This window comes from Marmota monax, unplaced genomic scaffold (assembly GCF_021218885.2).
Source record: "Marmota monax isolate L192 unplaced genomic scaffold, Marmota_monax_Labrador192_F-V1.1 WCK01_AAM20220418_F8-fsc00044, whole genome shotgun sequence".
NCBI classification, from domain to species: Eukaryota; Metazoa; Chordata; class Mammalia; order Rodentia; family Sciuridae; genus Marmota; species Marmota monax.
Genome location: NW_026695198.1, coordinates 16,191,478 through 16,209,221, shown reverse-complemented (window position 1 = coordinate 16,209,221; position 17,744 = coordinate 16,191,478). Strand labels below are relative to the sequence as shown.

The 17,744-nt window shown below is 36.6% G+C and overlaps 2 protein-coding genes across 9 annotated transcripts in view; one reads left to right on the top strand and one right to left on the bottom strand.

Moving 5' to 3' along the window:
- The window catches only part of Mtfr1 (mitochondrial fission regulator 1), a 52,243-nt gene extending 48,288 nt beyond the window's left edge, over positions 1-3,955 (top strand). Inside the window, exons 6-8 of one of the 3 annotated variants that reach the window (XM_046428491.2) lie at positions 271-532; positions 1,189-1,357; positions 2,313-3,955. In XM_046428491.2, the coding sequence (XP_046284447.1) occupies positions 271-532; positions 1,189-1,357; positions 2,313-2,381 (500 nt within the window). In that variant the 3' untranslated portion in view covers positions 2,382-3,955. Of the gene's footprint in view, positions 1-234; positions 533-1,188; positions 1,358-2,312 lie in introns of all 3 variants that reach the window. The other 2 variants (XM_046428489.2, XM_046428488.2) reach the window with 2 other exon arrangements.
- A 1,431-nt stretch (positions 3,956-5,386) lies between these two features.
- Positions 5,387-17,744, bottom strand: part of Pde7a (phosphodiesterase 7A) — a 112,130-nt gene continuing 99,772 nt past the window's right edge. For 2 of the 6 annotated variants that reach the window (XM_046428509.2, XM_046428510.2), the window contains exons 10-13: positions 17,584-17,728; positions 16,523-16,619; positions 15,675-15,755; positions 10,631-12,456 (exon numbers count right to left, since the gene is read on the bottom strand). In XM_046428509.2, coding sequence (XP_046284465.1) covers positions 12,251-12,456; positions 15,675-15,755; positions 16,523-16,619; positions 17,584-17,728 — 529 coding nt within the window. In that variant the 3' untranslated portion in view covers positions 10,631-12,250. Of the gene's footprint in view, positions 9,596-10,630; positions 12,457-15,674; positions 15,756-16,522; positions 16,620-17,583; positions 17,729-17,744 lie in introns of those variants that run through there. The other 4 variants (XR_006848244.2, XR_006848245.2, XR_006848242.2 and 1 more) reach the window with 4 other exon arrangements.

Genomic DNA, 17,744 nt, shown 5'->3' with positions numbered 1-17,744 from the left:
TTCCATCTGGAGAGTTTGAATTGAATGAGATAGTAGATCAGATTCAGGCATTTCTCAGGAAGTAACTGAAACTGCTTTTCTCCTTACACACTGAGATTCTTTTTAAAGATATTGTTTGTAGGAATACAAAAGTCCCTAACATACATTTGCTTTTAAAAACTATTATTTTCTTTATTACCAGCAGGATTAAGTTGTGTGGGTGTGTATGTGCATATTTTCCTCTTATTTCTTCAGTAGGTGACTTGGTTTCTGCCACATCTGTTACCACAGCCCCACCTCCTCCCTCCACGCCACCACCGCCGCCACCACCACCACCACCACCACCACCACCACCACCGTTGCCTCCTCCTCCACCACCTCCACCAGGACTCCACCAAAGTAAATCTGCTATTGATCTGATTAAAGAACGAAGAGAGCAAAAAGCCAATGCTGGAAAGACTTTGGCTAAAAACAATCCAAAGAAATCTGACATGCCAAATATGCTAGAGATCCTTAAAGATATGAATAGTGTAAAACTTCGGTCAGTTAAGAGGTGAGAATACATGTACTTTTTTATTGATTTCCCATTTGTTAATATCATGTAAAACCAACACCACACTTCTTGAGGAATTTTGTTTGACTACCATGAATAGTTTTTAGTTAAAAAAAAAAAATGGGTCCCAGTGACTCCTCCTATACCAGTAGCAGAATCAACTAATATTTCCAGGTGATTTTTTTAGTTTTCCCATTTAATATCACCCTTTTGTGTAATGTCTGTATTGTGACTATGTAGTCATTCATTCAGAAAAGGGTGTGTTGGGCTGGGAGTATAGTTCAGTTGGTAGAGTTCTTGCCTTGCATGCACACGGCCCCTGGGTTCAATCCCCAGTACCAAAAAAAAAAAAAAAAAAAGATGTGTTATGTTCTTATACAGGTGGTTACTGTATACACATGGAAGATGGAACCCTAGTTTCTGAAGGAGAACACAGTATTCTGAAGATACTGAGTGACTCTTTATGGGACTGTCATGTACTTTTGTTCAGCCTCAATCTAGGTTTCCATATCACTGCTAGCAAAGTTTGTCAGTGCCATTATGGAGTAACTATGATGCTAGAGAAGAACTATTGGTCAGGCAAGGGCTGACACAGTACTTCCCGGAGGAATGACAGTGTATGAGCCTGACCCTTGGTTTCTGTTCACTTCTCTAAGGTCAGAGCAAGATGTAAAGCCCAAGCCAGTAGATGCTACTGATCCTGCTGCCCTCATAGCAGAAGCTCTGAAAAAGAAATTTGCTTATCGATATCGAAGCAATAGCCAAGGAGAAATTGAAAAAGGAGTTCCAAAGTCTGAATCAGAGGCCACCTCAGAGAAAGCGTTGGTGAGTATTAGCCCATATTCTTTCTTATTACATGGCAGTTCACACCATGACTGAGTCCCTGCCATTGCCAATCATTCATCTGAGTCCTCTGCAAGATTCAATAGAATGTGACACAGGATTCTGTCCTTATCTACAAATAGATTGAAAGTAATTGGAAAAATGGTAATATATGTGTTTAGCATTTATATTTTTAATTTTTTTTACTATAAAAATGATAGTTGTTTATTTCGAAATATAAAACTTGTATAAGGGCATAAAGAAGAAAGCAAAAGTTAATCCTGTATCTCATGCTTAGCTATCTCTAATGTTAAATTTACCATACAGGGTTATATTTTTAAGCATAATGAAGTGAAATTCACTGTAATAAAATTTTTATGTTAGGGCAGTGCACATGTTGTGATACAGAAACTCAAAGCCAGATCATTTTTCTTAGTGAACCCTGTCACGTCTCTTTTGAATAGGGTGATACCTGAGGTGTGGACCCAGTTGTATACGGGTGCTGTATAATAGGTGGAGATGGAGCAGGTTTCATAGAAGCTCTTCGGTATTAATTTCTACATTCCCTTTATTTGTAATTGTCATGGGAATATGTATTCATTATTCCAGAGAGGCAGATATCAAATTATGGTATCCTTAAAACTCTGTCATTTAGACATTGCAAGGGAAAATTTGTGCTTCTTATTTTACTCAGAAGTAAACTTGCACTGAAGTAGGGTGTTGCTAATTATAGTTTTCCATTCTAGAAAGAAATTTGGCTAATTCTTTGTCTTTCATCCTGTTGCTGTGTCCTGTGTTTATAACAATGTTTAATTCATAAACGTTTTAACATTACTAGTATCTGCCTGGTTTTTCATGCAGAACATAACCCAGCCCTGTGATCCATGATGGGGGTGGGATATATTATTACTGTTATAAGAACTGATGTCTATCTTTATTCTTTTTCTTTCTTTTCCAGTTTGGGCCACATATGTTGAAGTCTACAGGAAAAATGAAGGCTTTAATTGAAAATGTTTCAAACTCCTAATGGACAATGAGCTGAAAAAAACTCCTGGTTCAGCTGGTTTGGGAGGGCTGAATTTGGCTAGTAGAAATCCAACACTATTTAGTAAATACCTGGCTTTAGTATTCAGTGGTGTACTTTTTAACCTAGAGGATTAAGCAATAATGGAAGCACCATAACTTTGTTTTGCTTTTATGAGATGGTCAGTTCTGGAGCCTCCTATAACATACTGAATTCTGACATGGTTTTCACATTTAGCCAGGATGTTGAAGCCTCCGATCTTGAAAACATTTGAAAGATTTCAGAACATAGAAAGGACATTTGTGGATTTTACTGTGCATTTTAAAATTCTTAACACTAATTTATCTGTACAAATGTTTTATATACATATATTTGGATATAAAACAGTTTAAAAAATTATCAGTGAATGACAATGAGGGTATTATCTTCATTTGTTTTCAGTGAGCATTTAATATTCAGTATGGGTCAGCTGGTATAATGTAAGTTGTTGGAATAAAATATTTGAGATTAGAATCTTCTTGCCTCTAATAGAACTTTTATCTTAGATTCTCTCTCACATTTTTGGAGTGGAGCTTTGAATAGGAACCAGTTGATGTTCACTGCTGCAATTCCATATGCTTTCCATTAGAGGGAAGTTGAGAACCAGGACGGCTGCTTGTACCTCATTGCATCCAATGCTGAGGAAACAAATGTACTTTTCAAGTGGTGACAGATTGAATTATTGAATTAAATCATTTAAATATAAACCAGATATGCCATCTTTCTTTATTTTCAGTTTAATAAATGGCATCATAAAAATGACTCATTGCTAAGTTGATAATACTTCTGGAGATGTCAGCATAATGGAGTTTAAATTTTTTTAATATTGGTCAAAATATTTATAATGAAACATTATTAAGTAGGACTATGACTTTCCTATGTATTATTTATCATTGGTCAGAATGCTGTTCTGATGAATTAATATTATGCAATGTAATCCTTAGGTGTTATTAGAAAGTGGAAAACTGCCTTTCTCATCCAGGACTTATAAGGACTTGCTATAAGTGGTCATTTGTAAGTGCTCAATAAACTTTCATGATTTTCTATTTGTGATAAATTCAGCTAATAGTTAATGCCAGAATTTCTTACCATGAGTAAATATTTGAATTTTTTAAAATTTAAATCTAGTGAAGAAAAGTTATACTTCCTGGGAGGATTAGGAGATAAGTAGAAATACACTTTAAGTTATTAAAAATGTTTGTTGTTCTCCTAAATATTAACAAAAATTATTTGAGATAATTTACATAGTTTGGTTATTTGGCTTAGGTTTAAACTGTGGCATGCTGTTGATAGATATTGTTTCTAATTGTTTGATATGATTTAAAAATTCTGCCTTTTAAGAAATTCAGAAAATCCACTTGACACATATTTTGGGCTCCTAAGAAATTTATATTTGCATCAGTATTGAATTTTGGCTAGTGCTCCAATGTAAGGAAGTTACTATTTTAAAATAAAGCCAACTATTATTTCCCTTGTACAACAGTGCTTATATGTTTTTCTTTCATCTTTTTCAATAAATAAGGTTATTTTATAATGCACATGGTGCTTCTCTGTAGTAACTGCCTTTCTACATTTTTCAAGTGGAAATATACTCCTCAAAATGAACTGTATCACTTCTCATTCACTTTTTTTTAAAAAAGGCATGTCATGGTTTAGATACAAGGTTAACCCCTAAAAGCTCATGTGTGAGAAAATGCAACAAAGTTTAGAGGTGAAATGATTGGGTTATGAGAGTCTTAACAATCAGTGGACTAATCCATTGATATGGATCAACTGAGTGGTAAATGTAGTCTGGAGCAGAGAGTCACTGAGGGCATGCTGTTAGAATTTATATTTTGTGCCTGATAAGCAGAGTTTTGTTTTGTTCTCTCTCTTTCTCCGCTTTTTGTTTGCCATGTCCTTAGCTTCTTTTCTTCTCCACACCTTTCCACCATGATGTTCTGCATCACCTCACGCCCAGAGCAATGGAGTCGGCCATCTGTGCAATGAGACATCTGAAACTGTGAACCCCAAATAAAGTTTTCCTCCTAAAATTGTTCTTGTCAGATCTTTGGTTGCAGCAGCAAAAAAAGCTGACTAAAATAGAAAGCTTAGCATTGACACTGGAAGGCACTCCCTGGAGGCACCCATGTTTCAAGGCTCTCAAACCCATACCTAGTATAGGATTAGTGAGACCTGTTTTCCTATCTTTTTGCCACACCCACTTTATTCAAGTTGCAATGCTCCCACCCAACATAATACCTTGAAGTCAGAACTTAATAATAGTTAAACTCTCTACATTTTATAGCTGAAGCTTACAAAGGTAAGTAACCTGGTATAATGTTTTAACTAGTCCAGTGAACCTCATAGACAAAAATTATGAGTCATCACTGGACTTGGAGCCTCATGTGATCCTGGCCATGTCACACCCTTTTTAAAAAAAATGGGAATTGTACTCAGTAGCTCAAAAAAAAAAAATTGAGGATTATGGGCTGAGGCTGGGGCTCAGTGGTAAAAGCACTTGTCTAGCATGTGTGAGGCACTTGGTTCGATCCTCAGCACCACATAAATAAAATAAAGTTATTGTGTCCATCTACAACTAAAACTGTGTGTACAAATTATATATATATATATATATATATATATATATATATATTTTTTTTTTTTTTTTTTTTTTTTTTCCTTTTCATTGAGGATTAAATGGAATAATGATTTGGGGCACATTCTATGAATAGTAAAGGGCTAAATGAGTTATTACCACCATAGATTATTTTACATGAAATCTGTAGTTTCCAGTAGGATGACTTCTCCTAGGACTAGGGGCCATCACCTGTAATAGGTGTTATTGTATGCATCTACTTGCACAGATTGGGATGGAAGGGGTAGGACTATAATATTCCATCTTCTTGCCATCTCAAGAATTCCTATGAGTCTTTTTGTCTCAAGAGTGAAGAGGAAGACATGAAGTAATAAGTTACCAGAGACAAACACTTTGGAAAAAATATTGTTCTGATAACTTCTCCAAAAATAGTTCTCTGGGAATAGAACATGGCACAAGAAATTCTTTCAGGGTTCATCCAACAGAAGCAGCTCTGAGACTGCCAGGCTGAATGACAGTCGGTTTCATAGTAAGACTGTTGCAATACTGCTCACAAACTCTCATTACAAGGACCTCTTGTTTTATAGGTTCATCCTTCTGAGCGAATGTCTTGAATCTCTTAAGATTCTTCTTAGACTTCTCTTGGAAACCTTGTAAGCTAGCTCTTCCTTGACCTTAATACTCTTTCTTGAAGACAGGATAATAAAAATAGCGTAACCAAGCAAGCACCCAGAAATCTTGCAGAGGTCCCTCTGGGGACTGTTGTCCTTAGTTCACTTCGTAAAGACTTAATGTTCCTACAGCTGGAACTTCTCACGTTTTTCTCTTTGGCAGCTTCTCCAGCCTCTTGAAAAGGTGAGATGACTCCTGCAAGATTAGCGTAGAACATGAGTGTCATTTAGATATTCTCAAGAGAGCAGTTGTTAAGATAACCCAAATAATGCTTCCTATTCCATACCAAATGCATGTCACACAGACATCCTTTTTCTTCACAACTGGAAAAGCCTTAATTTGGAAAGAAATCAAGGGTTTTTTACCAAAGGCACAAGGAACCACTATCATTGTTGCCTAATATGGCCATCCCTCCTCATTGGTCAGACATGCTTTTTATCAAAAGATGAAAGAAGATGAAACCAGAAACAGTTTCTGGTATCATCTTAAAGGTGAAAAGCATGAGAACTTGAGTTCTGTCAGAAAGTCATTTTCAAATACTGGTGTTAGCAAGTGGGGTAGAATAGCACATGGGAGCTAATGGGGGAGGGATTCAAATTGATGGTCCTTGTCCTTCCCCTTTTGCAGGGCAGAATACCTAATAACGCATACACTGTGCCCAGGGACACAGCCTCAGTAGGTATTCTAATTTGATTCTTCCCCAGGAAGCTGAATAAGAAACCTAAGAGAGCAAGGTAGGTAGTACCAGGAGCTTAAATAAGGATACTAATGAGGTACAGCTATACCTATGAGGAATTTTATGCAATGATTTTGAGGAAATGACTTAGGAAGCATATTCATAGTAGCATTGATTCAGCACTCTCAAAAGTGTCAATACATGATTTTACTTTTAAACAAGACATTTTACAGGGTAGGAAATCACTCAAAAGATATGGTAACTTACCAAAGGAATCAAACCCAAGTCTTATAAGCTACAGAAATAATGCTTTTTAAAAATCATGTTATACTGCTACCTTAAACAGAGACTGCAAAAGAGAGAGCTGGAAGAGAAACAGTAGCCAAGAGTACGGGAGAAAGCAGCTCTGTCTCAGAATGATCACATCTCAGGTTCTGTTTCCTAAGGCATGGCCTTAGGAGTGATCTCCATTATTTTCATCCACATAAATCCTCATGATTAGAGCTCCCAGTTTCCTCCCGTTTAATCTGAGTCCCTGTGCCCTGTAATAGAAAAACCTAACCCTCATCTTGTGATGATTCTTAGGGGAAATCCCAGTTGTTTTCTAAAATAGTTCACCTAGTAATTTTTACAGTGTGTGTGGTGCAGGAAATTGATCATAGGGCCTTGCACATGCTAAGCAAGTGTCCTATCACTGAGACATACCCCCAAGCTCTACACCTAGGAACTTTAAGGTTAGTTATTAAGTGCACGTGTAACATCCTCCCCTCATCCTTGTGTTGAAAACCTAACCTTTAAATAGGATGGTATTAGGAGTGGAACCGTTGGAGGTAATTAGGTCCCAGGGCAAAGATTTCATGATGGAATTGGTGGTCTTATAGAAGAGGGAGCTAGCCCTCTCTTGGCCACCTGAGGATGTAACCAGGAAGAAGGCCTTCACCAGAACCCAACCATTCTGGCACCCTGATTTTAGACTTCCACCCTCCAAAGCCATGAAAAATGAATACCTGTTGTTTTTAAGTCACCCCGTCTATGGTTCTTTTTGATAGCAACCTGAGCAAATTAAAACAAGTGCACTTCTTTATGGCATTTCCTTCAAAATTTATGTTGTGTGTGTATAAACAAATATGTAATTTTCATAAAATTCAGCTAAGGCAAAGGGACTTGTGATATCATTTGTTTCCTGATTTTTTTTTTTTTTTAGAGAATATAGCCCAATAAATGAAGAAATACAAATTTTATGTTAAAAAAAATCTTAGATGCAGAGCTTAAAGATAAATACAAGATGGAATTCTTTTAATAGAGACTGGGATCAATGGATAGCTACAATAGACTAAGTCACTTTGTTTCAGTCTTAAATAATAGCCAGCAAGAAATCAAATACTAAAAACAGGGTTGTTTTTCTTCCTCTGCCAACCCACCAGACTAAGATTGGTTTCAGGACAACTTAAAAGTGTCAGTATAGATTTTAAGATGTAATTGATAAAAAAGAATTTTACTAAAAGTACATTGGATATTTAAAACTGTTTTAGAACCAAATGTGGAAGCCAAATGATTCAGATATTAACAGCTATACATAGGATTTACTAGAAATGATGTCATTTTCACCATTAGTCATCCATTCTCAACACTTTGCTCATTTTGAATGATATAGATAAACATGATAAACACTTCATACATTATTTTGTCACCCAAGCACTTGGAGAACAGAGACCATGGTTTTCAATTTTAAAACCCCTTTTATTACATTCAGTGCCATGCTCTGTACACAACAGGAACTCAGATATTGCTTACCACATGACTTCAGCACAAACAGACTAGTTTCAGTATAATTTCTCTTAGTGATAATCTGATAGGTAAAAAGGGAACATTAATTCAACATTAATTTGTTCAACAAATATTTACTGATAGTCCAATTTATACCAGCCCTATGCTAAGCAGAGGAACCAGGAAGATACAGACCCATTATATGCCCTTTGTCAATTCACCCCCCACCTTTAGACCATGGACCCTTCAGGGTTTTTGAAATGACAGGTCATCTTTAGGACCTTGACAGGAAGTGGCTGCACATGTCTATTCTACTATATTTTAAATGTATGTTGATGCTGTAGGGACTAGTATGCATATTTCCTTAAAAGCAATATTAATTCATATTAGTTATTATTGGTAATTGTGTCTTTTCTCAATCAGCAGGTACTGATAGGGAATTTAAACAAAGTTTATACATTAAAATATTTATAGATGTTTGGAGACACTGGAAACTTCTGATGTGAAAATTTTAAAGTTTTAAGAAAATAGAAAGCTTAATAAAAGCCAAGAAAGCATTGTGGAAAAAAGAGACCCTTTTTGGAATCTTGAAGGAGTTACTAGCACCTCTAACCTGTACACCAGGTACAAGGATATTTCCCGTGTTTGCAAAGGACATAAAATGTAATTGTTACTATTTATACAAAGAGGATCATTACAAACCATCACATTTACAGTGAGTACAAATACTGATCAGGAACCAATTTTTGTCGTTAAGCTGGGACTTGTCAAGATTTGCTTTCCAAGGACCTTAATCCATAAAGAATAGATTCCCTCACCAGTGAAGTATTAGGCCAAGAGCCTGAAAGGGCTGTTACATGCTTAACAATTCTTTAAAGTCTCCTATTTTATCTTAAAAATTCATGTGGACTTTACATTGTTCCATATTTGCTTATTTTTAAAAAATGTGATCTTAATATTTGTATCCTCAAAATTTTCTACAAAATTCAATGTTCAAGGAACATATGCTCCATTTAAAAAGCAGGGCTATAAAAGGTGTTTCCCACATATACATAACAAAACATGACTTTTGAATGGATTTATTACACTGATAGGAAAATGGAAGCAACACCAAGGTGTCCCCCTGAGAATGTGGAAACTGTAAGCTAATCTTTTGAGTATTAAACTATAAGACAAACAATTGGTCAGAGCAGAAGAAAGCACACACAGGTAGAACGGAGCCTAGGTAAGCTCAACTGAAACAATGTTGAAGGCAATGACATCTAATGGAGTTGCCAATCAGAAGCTAATGTGGAGAAGTAACTACTGGCAGAGAATCTCTAGCATCTTCCAGGGGAAGAGGGTACCCTGGTCCACAAACATGAATATCAGCAGGACTATCTCCATAAGGAGATGGAGGCATGAGGCAACTTGCTTCCCTTGCTCAGAATCCATGCTCACCAAGTGAACCGGCTGTTCATAATTTGGCTTCTCAAGAAGATTTGCCTAAAGGGAGAGAATGATTGATAGTTACATTTCTCATTTTGAATTAAAATATTGATAGTTTTAAAAAATATCAGTTACTGTGAGCTTGGTTAATGTGATTTTGCCATGAAATAGTTCTATTCTCCATGTGCTGACAAATGTCTGTAAGCTTCTACTCCGGACCTTTCAGACCCTGGACATACCAAATTTGCTAAGGTGATGCCACTAGTAAGAGTGGCCATTTGGCCTTCCCCTGGTAAAAATTCTGCTATCCTTAAAGGTCTGTGCTCATGCTGTTCAATATGTTAGCCACTAGCCACATGTGGGGATTGGGCACTCAAAATGTGGCTAATTTGAATTTAGATGTGCTAGTAAGTATAAAATACACACTAGATTTTTTAAAAAGTGTAAAAAGATCATTGTTTTTAAAATTGACTATAGGTTGAAATAAAATATTTTGGATATAATGGAGTAAAATGTTATTAATTCCATCTACTTCTTTTTTTTTTTTTTTTTCAAATGTGGCTGCTAGAAAATTGGAAATTACTGAAGTGGCTTCCATTATATTTCCACTGGACAAATCACTCTTTAATACAAATGCCAAATATGTTTGACTTTAAAGTTTCCACCATGTCCCTTATAACAAAGGAACATAGAACTGGGAAGATGTAGGAAAGGCCCAGTGGTATCATCCTTACATTAATATGAGTGGCTATTTCTTACTACCTTCCTTTAAAAAGGCCAAGAGGTAATGTCTTATGCAGTTCCTAACTATGGGTACAAAAGGCTGTGGAGTCAAGAGCCGGATCAAAGCTGACCTCTACCATGTTACTAGTCAAGACTCTGAGCAAACTATGTAACCAGGCCTCAGCATGCACACTAGTAATGTGCAGATAATAGTAGATAACCCCATAGGATGGTGCTGGCACATAGCTCTGACTGAATTAGCATCTGATGAATGAACCCAAGAGCTAAACAGCTAACCCTAGCTTCCTAGTAATTTAGCATTGTGATTTCCAAAGGATTGAGTTATAAGGTAAATCTCAAAGATAAAAATGTGAAAAGATAGGTTTTTATTCATCAAAAGTTAACAGCAACAGGCACGTATTAAAATGAGTATGGCAAAGCCTTTTACAAATGGCTTTACACTCAAGCTTTCTCCCAAGAAAATGGCTGTTGCAACAAACTGTAAACATAATTAATAAACAGTCTTTTACAGTAACAAGGGAAATACAAATGAACTAAAAGAAAGCACCGGTTTCTCTTAAAACTAGATTACAGTTGTGCTTACTATACATAAAACAATTTTAAAACAAATTACAAAAGTGGAATGTTTTAAGTTTAAAATTAGTCCTTAAATTTTGTCCTAGAAAACATCTGTTCACATCAAAAGGCCCATCAAAGGGTAACGTTTCATCAAAGGGAGGGACAAGAAAACAATGCACTTTTTTCAAATCAAAACGAGAAGTTTGGTCACTTAGCTTTGTGCATAGTTTAAGGCAACTGGAGCAATCTGTTACAGCTTACCTACCTCCCCCTCTCCCAAGTGTGGCTGCTCATTATGTCACATTCTAAAATAATAAATAAAAGCTTACATTTCCAATCCTTTCCCACATGGATGAATATAACACATGCACGGTCATACATGCACAAACATGCACGCAAACACACATCCACACATTCACACACAACATACCTCTCACTCACTGCAGCGAAAGGGACTTTAGTACCCTGGATCTGAAGGACACACTTCCCCATCCCACTTTATTTCAGATTGGCAAATACCCTGAGCTGATTATGGTGTTTTAAACATTCCACCTTTTTCTTGCATGTGCAGGTCAAGTGTACAGTAGTGAAAACAACATGCAATGTCTTCACTGCAGAATCATAACACAGCTAGGACATTGGCGTTCCTCCCCTCCCACCCCAAATTAAAAACTAACAGTTAAAAAAAACTGCATTGCCAAACAGCACTGGAGTAGAAGCTTGGCGGTACTCTATGATAAACGCACTGGAATAAATGCTCAGCTTCCAGTGCACGAAATAAAATACAGCAAACAGGAGCCTTTGGTGGCATCCAAAGAAGAAAAAAGGCAAACAGGGGGAAGAGCTGCAGTCTAAAGTTTGATCTTTAAATTTTTTTTTTTAAGTGGTTCCTTCACAATCATGCTCCAAAGCAATTTAGAACCAATATTTTCAGAGTTGATTTGTAAACACTGAGTCTTGCCAGAGGCAGCAGAGGCTGGGCACTTCACATTTCCTTTTTCTCAGAGAGAACTTAGTGGAAGGTACAGATACACAATGTTGCATCAGACTGGTTGAATTCCAAGAGACTGCTGCTGAAAGATTCAGTTCAAGTTTCATGTTTGAAGAGTAAATGCTTTGAAAAATGCGTGGCACACTGAGAAACTTCTTTTTTTACTCTTTTCGGGTTCTCCTGCTGGGCTTTGCATATTCAAGGTTTCACACAAAAGCCAAAAGCATATTGCTGTATGTTCAGGTCTCATAATTAAAAAGTGGGTTCAAATGATCCAACTTAGGAAATCTTGGAAATAAATAATGCTGGCATCATTCACTTGGAAACCTTGGCAGTCAAGAGTAAGTTCTCTCACCTCAAGACCCCGTTTCACATTACTAAAAGCCTCCAGGAGGCAGTCTGTCCCACTGGTTCAGGGGTTATGATAACCGGTTTTCCTGAGGTAATAACTTTGAGTTCAACTCAAATGCGGCATCGGCATCCTCGCTGCTGGACTGCTCTCTCTGCAGCCCCTTCCAGCTGGCCTTATTCAGTCCCACATGTCCAAGCATTGTCTGGGATAGCCTTGTGTCTGAAAACCTGGCCCATTCTGTAAATAACGGCTCCACTAGGTAAGTCATAAAACCTTGAAAAATAAGAGAAAACGGCTATTAACGAATGCTCGCAATTTAGAGATCTAGACCACGTTAACCTTCTTAAGTCCTATTCCAATACTACCCAAATCTTTTCAAAAATTCTAAATATGTGTGTTCATGTATAATTTACACATCTTCTCTGAAGAATCTATTCCTTAAAAAACTCAATGGAACTTTACCTAAAGGTAAACTGGTAAACATTATTAAGTCTTTCCTGATTATGTCTCTCAGTTGAACAAACACATCTTAATACTTATGCAAACATGCACTGGCCACATGGACTCTGAGGATACTAGGACAACACAACTCAAAGTTTAGTTCCAGTGAGACAACTGGAGGTCAAGATGGGGTGTCTCCTCCAGGAGGTGGGTGCCGAGGCCAGAACTGGAACTGGTGAACTCACTGCTTTACCCCTCAGGGACAGAAACGTCTCTTGATAATAATTGAACAATTTGTCTAATTAACTTTAGAACTAAAACTCAGAAGAAGAATTAATCAGCTTAAAGATAACAGGGGAGATTAACTTTTAAAAATTATTGCAGTGAACACCAAAAGTGCTCCAGGGTCCTATTTTATAAATAAATCGTATAATTGATGAAGCTTAATTCATAGAAAAGGAGAACAAGTCATTTCAGAATTGTTTGTATCTGTAGGTTATACAATACTCTACTGAACATCATATCTGATTTCATACTAAGTACTATCTCACTTAGTCCAAAGAAGCCTCCTAGGAAATAGCTTATCAACCAAATCAAAACATACACATTATCTTCCTAAAATTCTGACCTGTTAATAAAGTGAGAAATAAACAGAGCACACTAGTACATAGTATTTCTGAGTCTTCACATTTAAGAGTTTTCTTGAAGTAAAATATGTGGACCACAGATGGATCTCACTGAAATTAAAGGAATTATCCCAAACTATTTTTAATTAGGAAAATCCTATATGGTCTTATGGTTGATATTTATTTAAGTGTACATAATTATAGTAACTGAACAGTTATGATGATCTGCAATAAACTTTCTTTTATTGATTCATTCCCTCCACATAATATTAACTGAGATTCTACTGTCGGGCAGGCACTGTTCCATCCAGGGTGGCTGGGGATACAGTAGTGAACAAAACACAACATCTCTACCCTCAAGGAGCTTATGTTATGGTGAGGAGAAAGAGATAACAGAGAAGAATGTCATTAATACAGCCCAAGAACAGAGCAGCTTTTGGCAGCTATCCTCTAGCCACCATGTCCTGCTGAGTCAGGCCTTTACAGTTAAATCACCAACAGTTGAGGGCTTGTACCCAAATGTAGAACCTTATTATTGTAGGTGTTACATGATTCGTTTTATGTGATTCTTGCCATTGTTACAACAGGTTGAGATAAAAATACACAGGCCAGGGCTGTGGGCACAGGCATCCAGCTGCCTCTCAGAGGTACACTCTGTCAATTGGGACCCTTCAAGCACAGCTGCCTCTATCTGCACAAATTTCACAGGGTGCTTTGCCAAATACCTCACTCTTACCCAGGAACTATTCAGCAAAACTAACATCAAAGAAAATTATATTTGTTACGCATGACTCACACTCACTAATCCTAAGCAGGCTCCAGGTAATCACTATTAAGATTTGACATCACAAAGACCCATTTGAAGCCCTACACCTACAGCTTGTTAACTATTGGTGGGCAAACTATCTGAAAATGGCGGACTTGCAGTATTCGACTCCTAGGGTGGCTGCGAGGAGTCAGCAGATGTCCACTCTCCTCATCACATCATTTATCTTATCCCTGGTCCTCTGACAACCCATTCTAGAACTGCCCAACACTGACCAGACCTGCACTTCGAGATGAACAATTTGAGGAGTCTAGCTTCTGCACTCTTAGAAAAATTGTGAATTTCTTAACCTCATTTGCAAGTTCTATTAATCTATTAAGACCCAAGTTTTTAATGCTGTGAGTATTTCAATGAAATTGACCCAGGTGCATTAAGATAGGTTGGAGCTCATAATCTACAACTTATATATTATATTAATAATAAAAATTACATAGTCATATAATTATGTACTATATTTAAGATTTTTATACATTTTTCTACATCTAGAACAATGGGAAAATGAGTTAAAATAGGGAGTCATTTCCTCAGGCAAAAAGACATTTATTTAAAAGAGCTAGAGTAAGTTTACTACTCATTCACTCATCTTCAATTTCCTTTTGCCCATATTTCATCCATTATTTTGCATTTGAAAATTATCCTACTTGACAATCAAGACAGAGCAGATCTATTTCTTAACTGTATTATCCATCTGCTAACTTCCGCACTCCAGGCCAGTCTGGGCTTTCCCAGAGGTTCCGCATCCCTATGCACTCCTACAGGTCTGACCACTCTCTGTCACAGCTTCTCTACCTGTCCCTCTGCAGTCAAGCCATTCACTACCCATTTTCTTCCACATGTGAATCCTTTACAGTTACAACATAATAATTACATTTTTGAATTTCTGATTCTATAGCATGATCCTCCTTTCGCAGTATTATGCCACAGAATTGTTCTACCTTCTCAATTTCTAGAAACCTTATTTTTTTTTGAAGTTCAACCTAATGCTCAAAAGGCCCTACTCAATCAATACCATCTACAAAAATTACATTCTTACCTCAATACCTTCTTGAGCTACTTGTCTCCACCATTCCCTACTTTACAACCAAACCCCAAAACACTCAATGCCAGGCTATCATTCCTCTGCTCTTCTACAAGCCACAATGCTTCAATCACAGAATATTTCACTGTGTTCTACTACAGTTAGTAGTTCATTCAACAAACAGTTCTCCACAGCCTCCTGTGTGTAGGTACAGTGCCAGGCTTTAGGAATACTCAACCAAGGGCAAGGCAAGGTGTGAGCAATAGTGTAAGCACTTGGTGCCTGGAAGAGGACCACCTAACATTGCCTGCAGAGTGAAAAGCACATGCTGGAGGAGGCATCATGTGAGCTGGGTCTTCAAGAAAAAGGAGTCATGGGATGCAGACAACAAAGAATGGAAGGGCACAGAGGGTGAAAGAGTCCTAACAAGAGAAAACAAGAATAAGATTTCTTAAATTATTTTAAAAACTAGAAATGAGCACAATTTCAATATAGATTATATATTTTGAATAATTTCTCTTCTTGACAAAATTAAAATGACATTTTTTCAAACCAGCTATATTTAAATGTATATAGTTACCAATCTGGATGTTGGCAATAGATTCAGTCTGACGATCACAAAGTGGACTCACACTCAAATGATACTTTTTTTCTATATCTCCTAAAAATTAAAAGGAATTATTAAGATGGAACACATCTATTGGCTAAATATATAATTAATGTCTGCATCATTCCTATAAGTACCTTAGAAAAATATATTTAACCTTCATGAGGACAACTTCTCAATTAGTTTCCTTTTCTTTTTTTTTTCTTTTAGACAGAGGTTTATTTAGGAAAGAAAAGGCACATTAAAGGGATAATGCAGGCCATCTCCAGGGAGGGAGACAGCTTGATTATTTTTTGAACTTTAAGTTATTCATACATAGAAATGGTTGCTGGGTTGATATTTAAATGAAAGAAGTAGAAAACCTTTACTAATGTACCCTAAGACTATAATTCTATCAGCATTTTAGTTTAAAATTTAGTTTTTAAAAGGGTGCTGCATAAAATGGAGACCCCTGGGCTCTGACTTTGAATCACATTCAACAACAAAAAAAAGTCTTACATGTTTACACGGACATGCCTTCCACATACAATAAGGGATGGAGCAAATTCAGAGAAATCTTTCTGTACAATAAAATTTCCAGCCTACACTATGTATATTCATAAATGCATAAATATATGTATATATGATAATTCCAAAAGAAGACTACTAATTTTCAAAACAGATGCTCAATTTGCACTATGTGCACATTATACTGGCTGTATACACATCTATGAATTATTGTTAAAAATATCAAGAGGCTCTTATAAATGCTGAGTTCTTATTTTGTTCATGCAATGCTAAAACATGGACTGAATAATTTATTAGTCAATACTATAACTTGCCTTGGTGGAAGAATTCTTCTGTTACTTTTTCACTCCATTGTTTGCTTAATTCCCAGGTCCGACAAGGGTTACAGATATCAGCACATTTCAAAGCCATCTAGCAAACAAAATGTTAAATTTGTGGTGAGAAAAAAAAACATAAGATCTCAATTGTACTAAGTTTAAACATACCCTAACAATGGGAAAAAGAACACTTAAAAAAGAAAAAGAGGCCAGGTTGGGTGACATGTGCCTGGAATCCCAGTGATTTGGAAGGCTGAGGCAGGAGGATTACAAATTCAAGGCCAGCCTTAGAAACTTAGCGAGACCCTCTCTCAAATAAAATATAAAAAGAGCTGGCAATGTAGCTCAGTAGTAAAATTGCCCTGGGTCCAATCCCAAGTAGCAAAAAAAAAAAAAAAAAGAAAAAGAAAAGAATAGAAGAGAAAAAGAAAAAGAGCTAGAGTATAGCTCAATTGTACAACATGTTAAAGTTTAATATGCATCAGATGCTGGGTTCAATCCCTAGAACAAGCTAAAAAGAAAAAAGTAAAGAAAAATATATATATATATATTTTGTTGTTGTTGGTTTTGTTGTTATTTTTCAATGGCACATTATAATTATACATAATAGCAGAATTAATTATGCCATATTTGTACATGTCCACAACATAATTTGATCATGGTATTCTGATCTTGCAGACATTTTCTTCTCATCAGAATTCTTGAGTATAAAAACACCAGGCTCGGGGGCCATGGTTGTGGCTCCATGGTAGAGCACTTGCCTAGCATGCATGAAGCACTAGGTTCGATCCCCAGTGCTACATAAAAATATAAACAAATAAAATAAAGGTATTGTGTCCATCTACAACTTAAAAACAAAACAAAACACCAGGCTCATGGTGCCTTTCCAGGCAGCAGATCTGCCAGTGCTTTTCTGGAAAGTGTATACTGACTAAGGAAACACCTTAGGTGTCTCTCCAGATTAACTACCCTGAAAAAACATTCTAGAATATTTTATTTTTATTCTAATAGTAACGTAATTTACCCTAGAAATAGAACCTTTCCAACCCTCATTTTACCTGTAAAACCAAATGCCTATGTCTGGCATCTTCTAGGCACAAGTCACCTCTATCCAAATGGGACCTAAACAATGACAGGTACTCGTTCTGACGACTGATATCTGTGGCCAGTATCAAAGCACCTATCTGAGTCTCCATTTGTTGCCTGTAATTAAATAAAT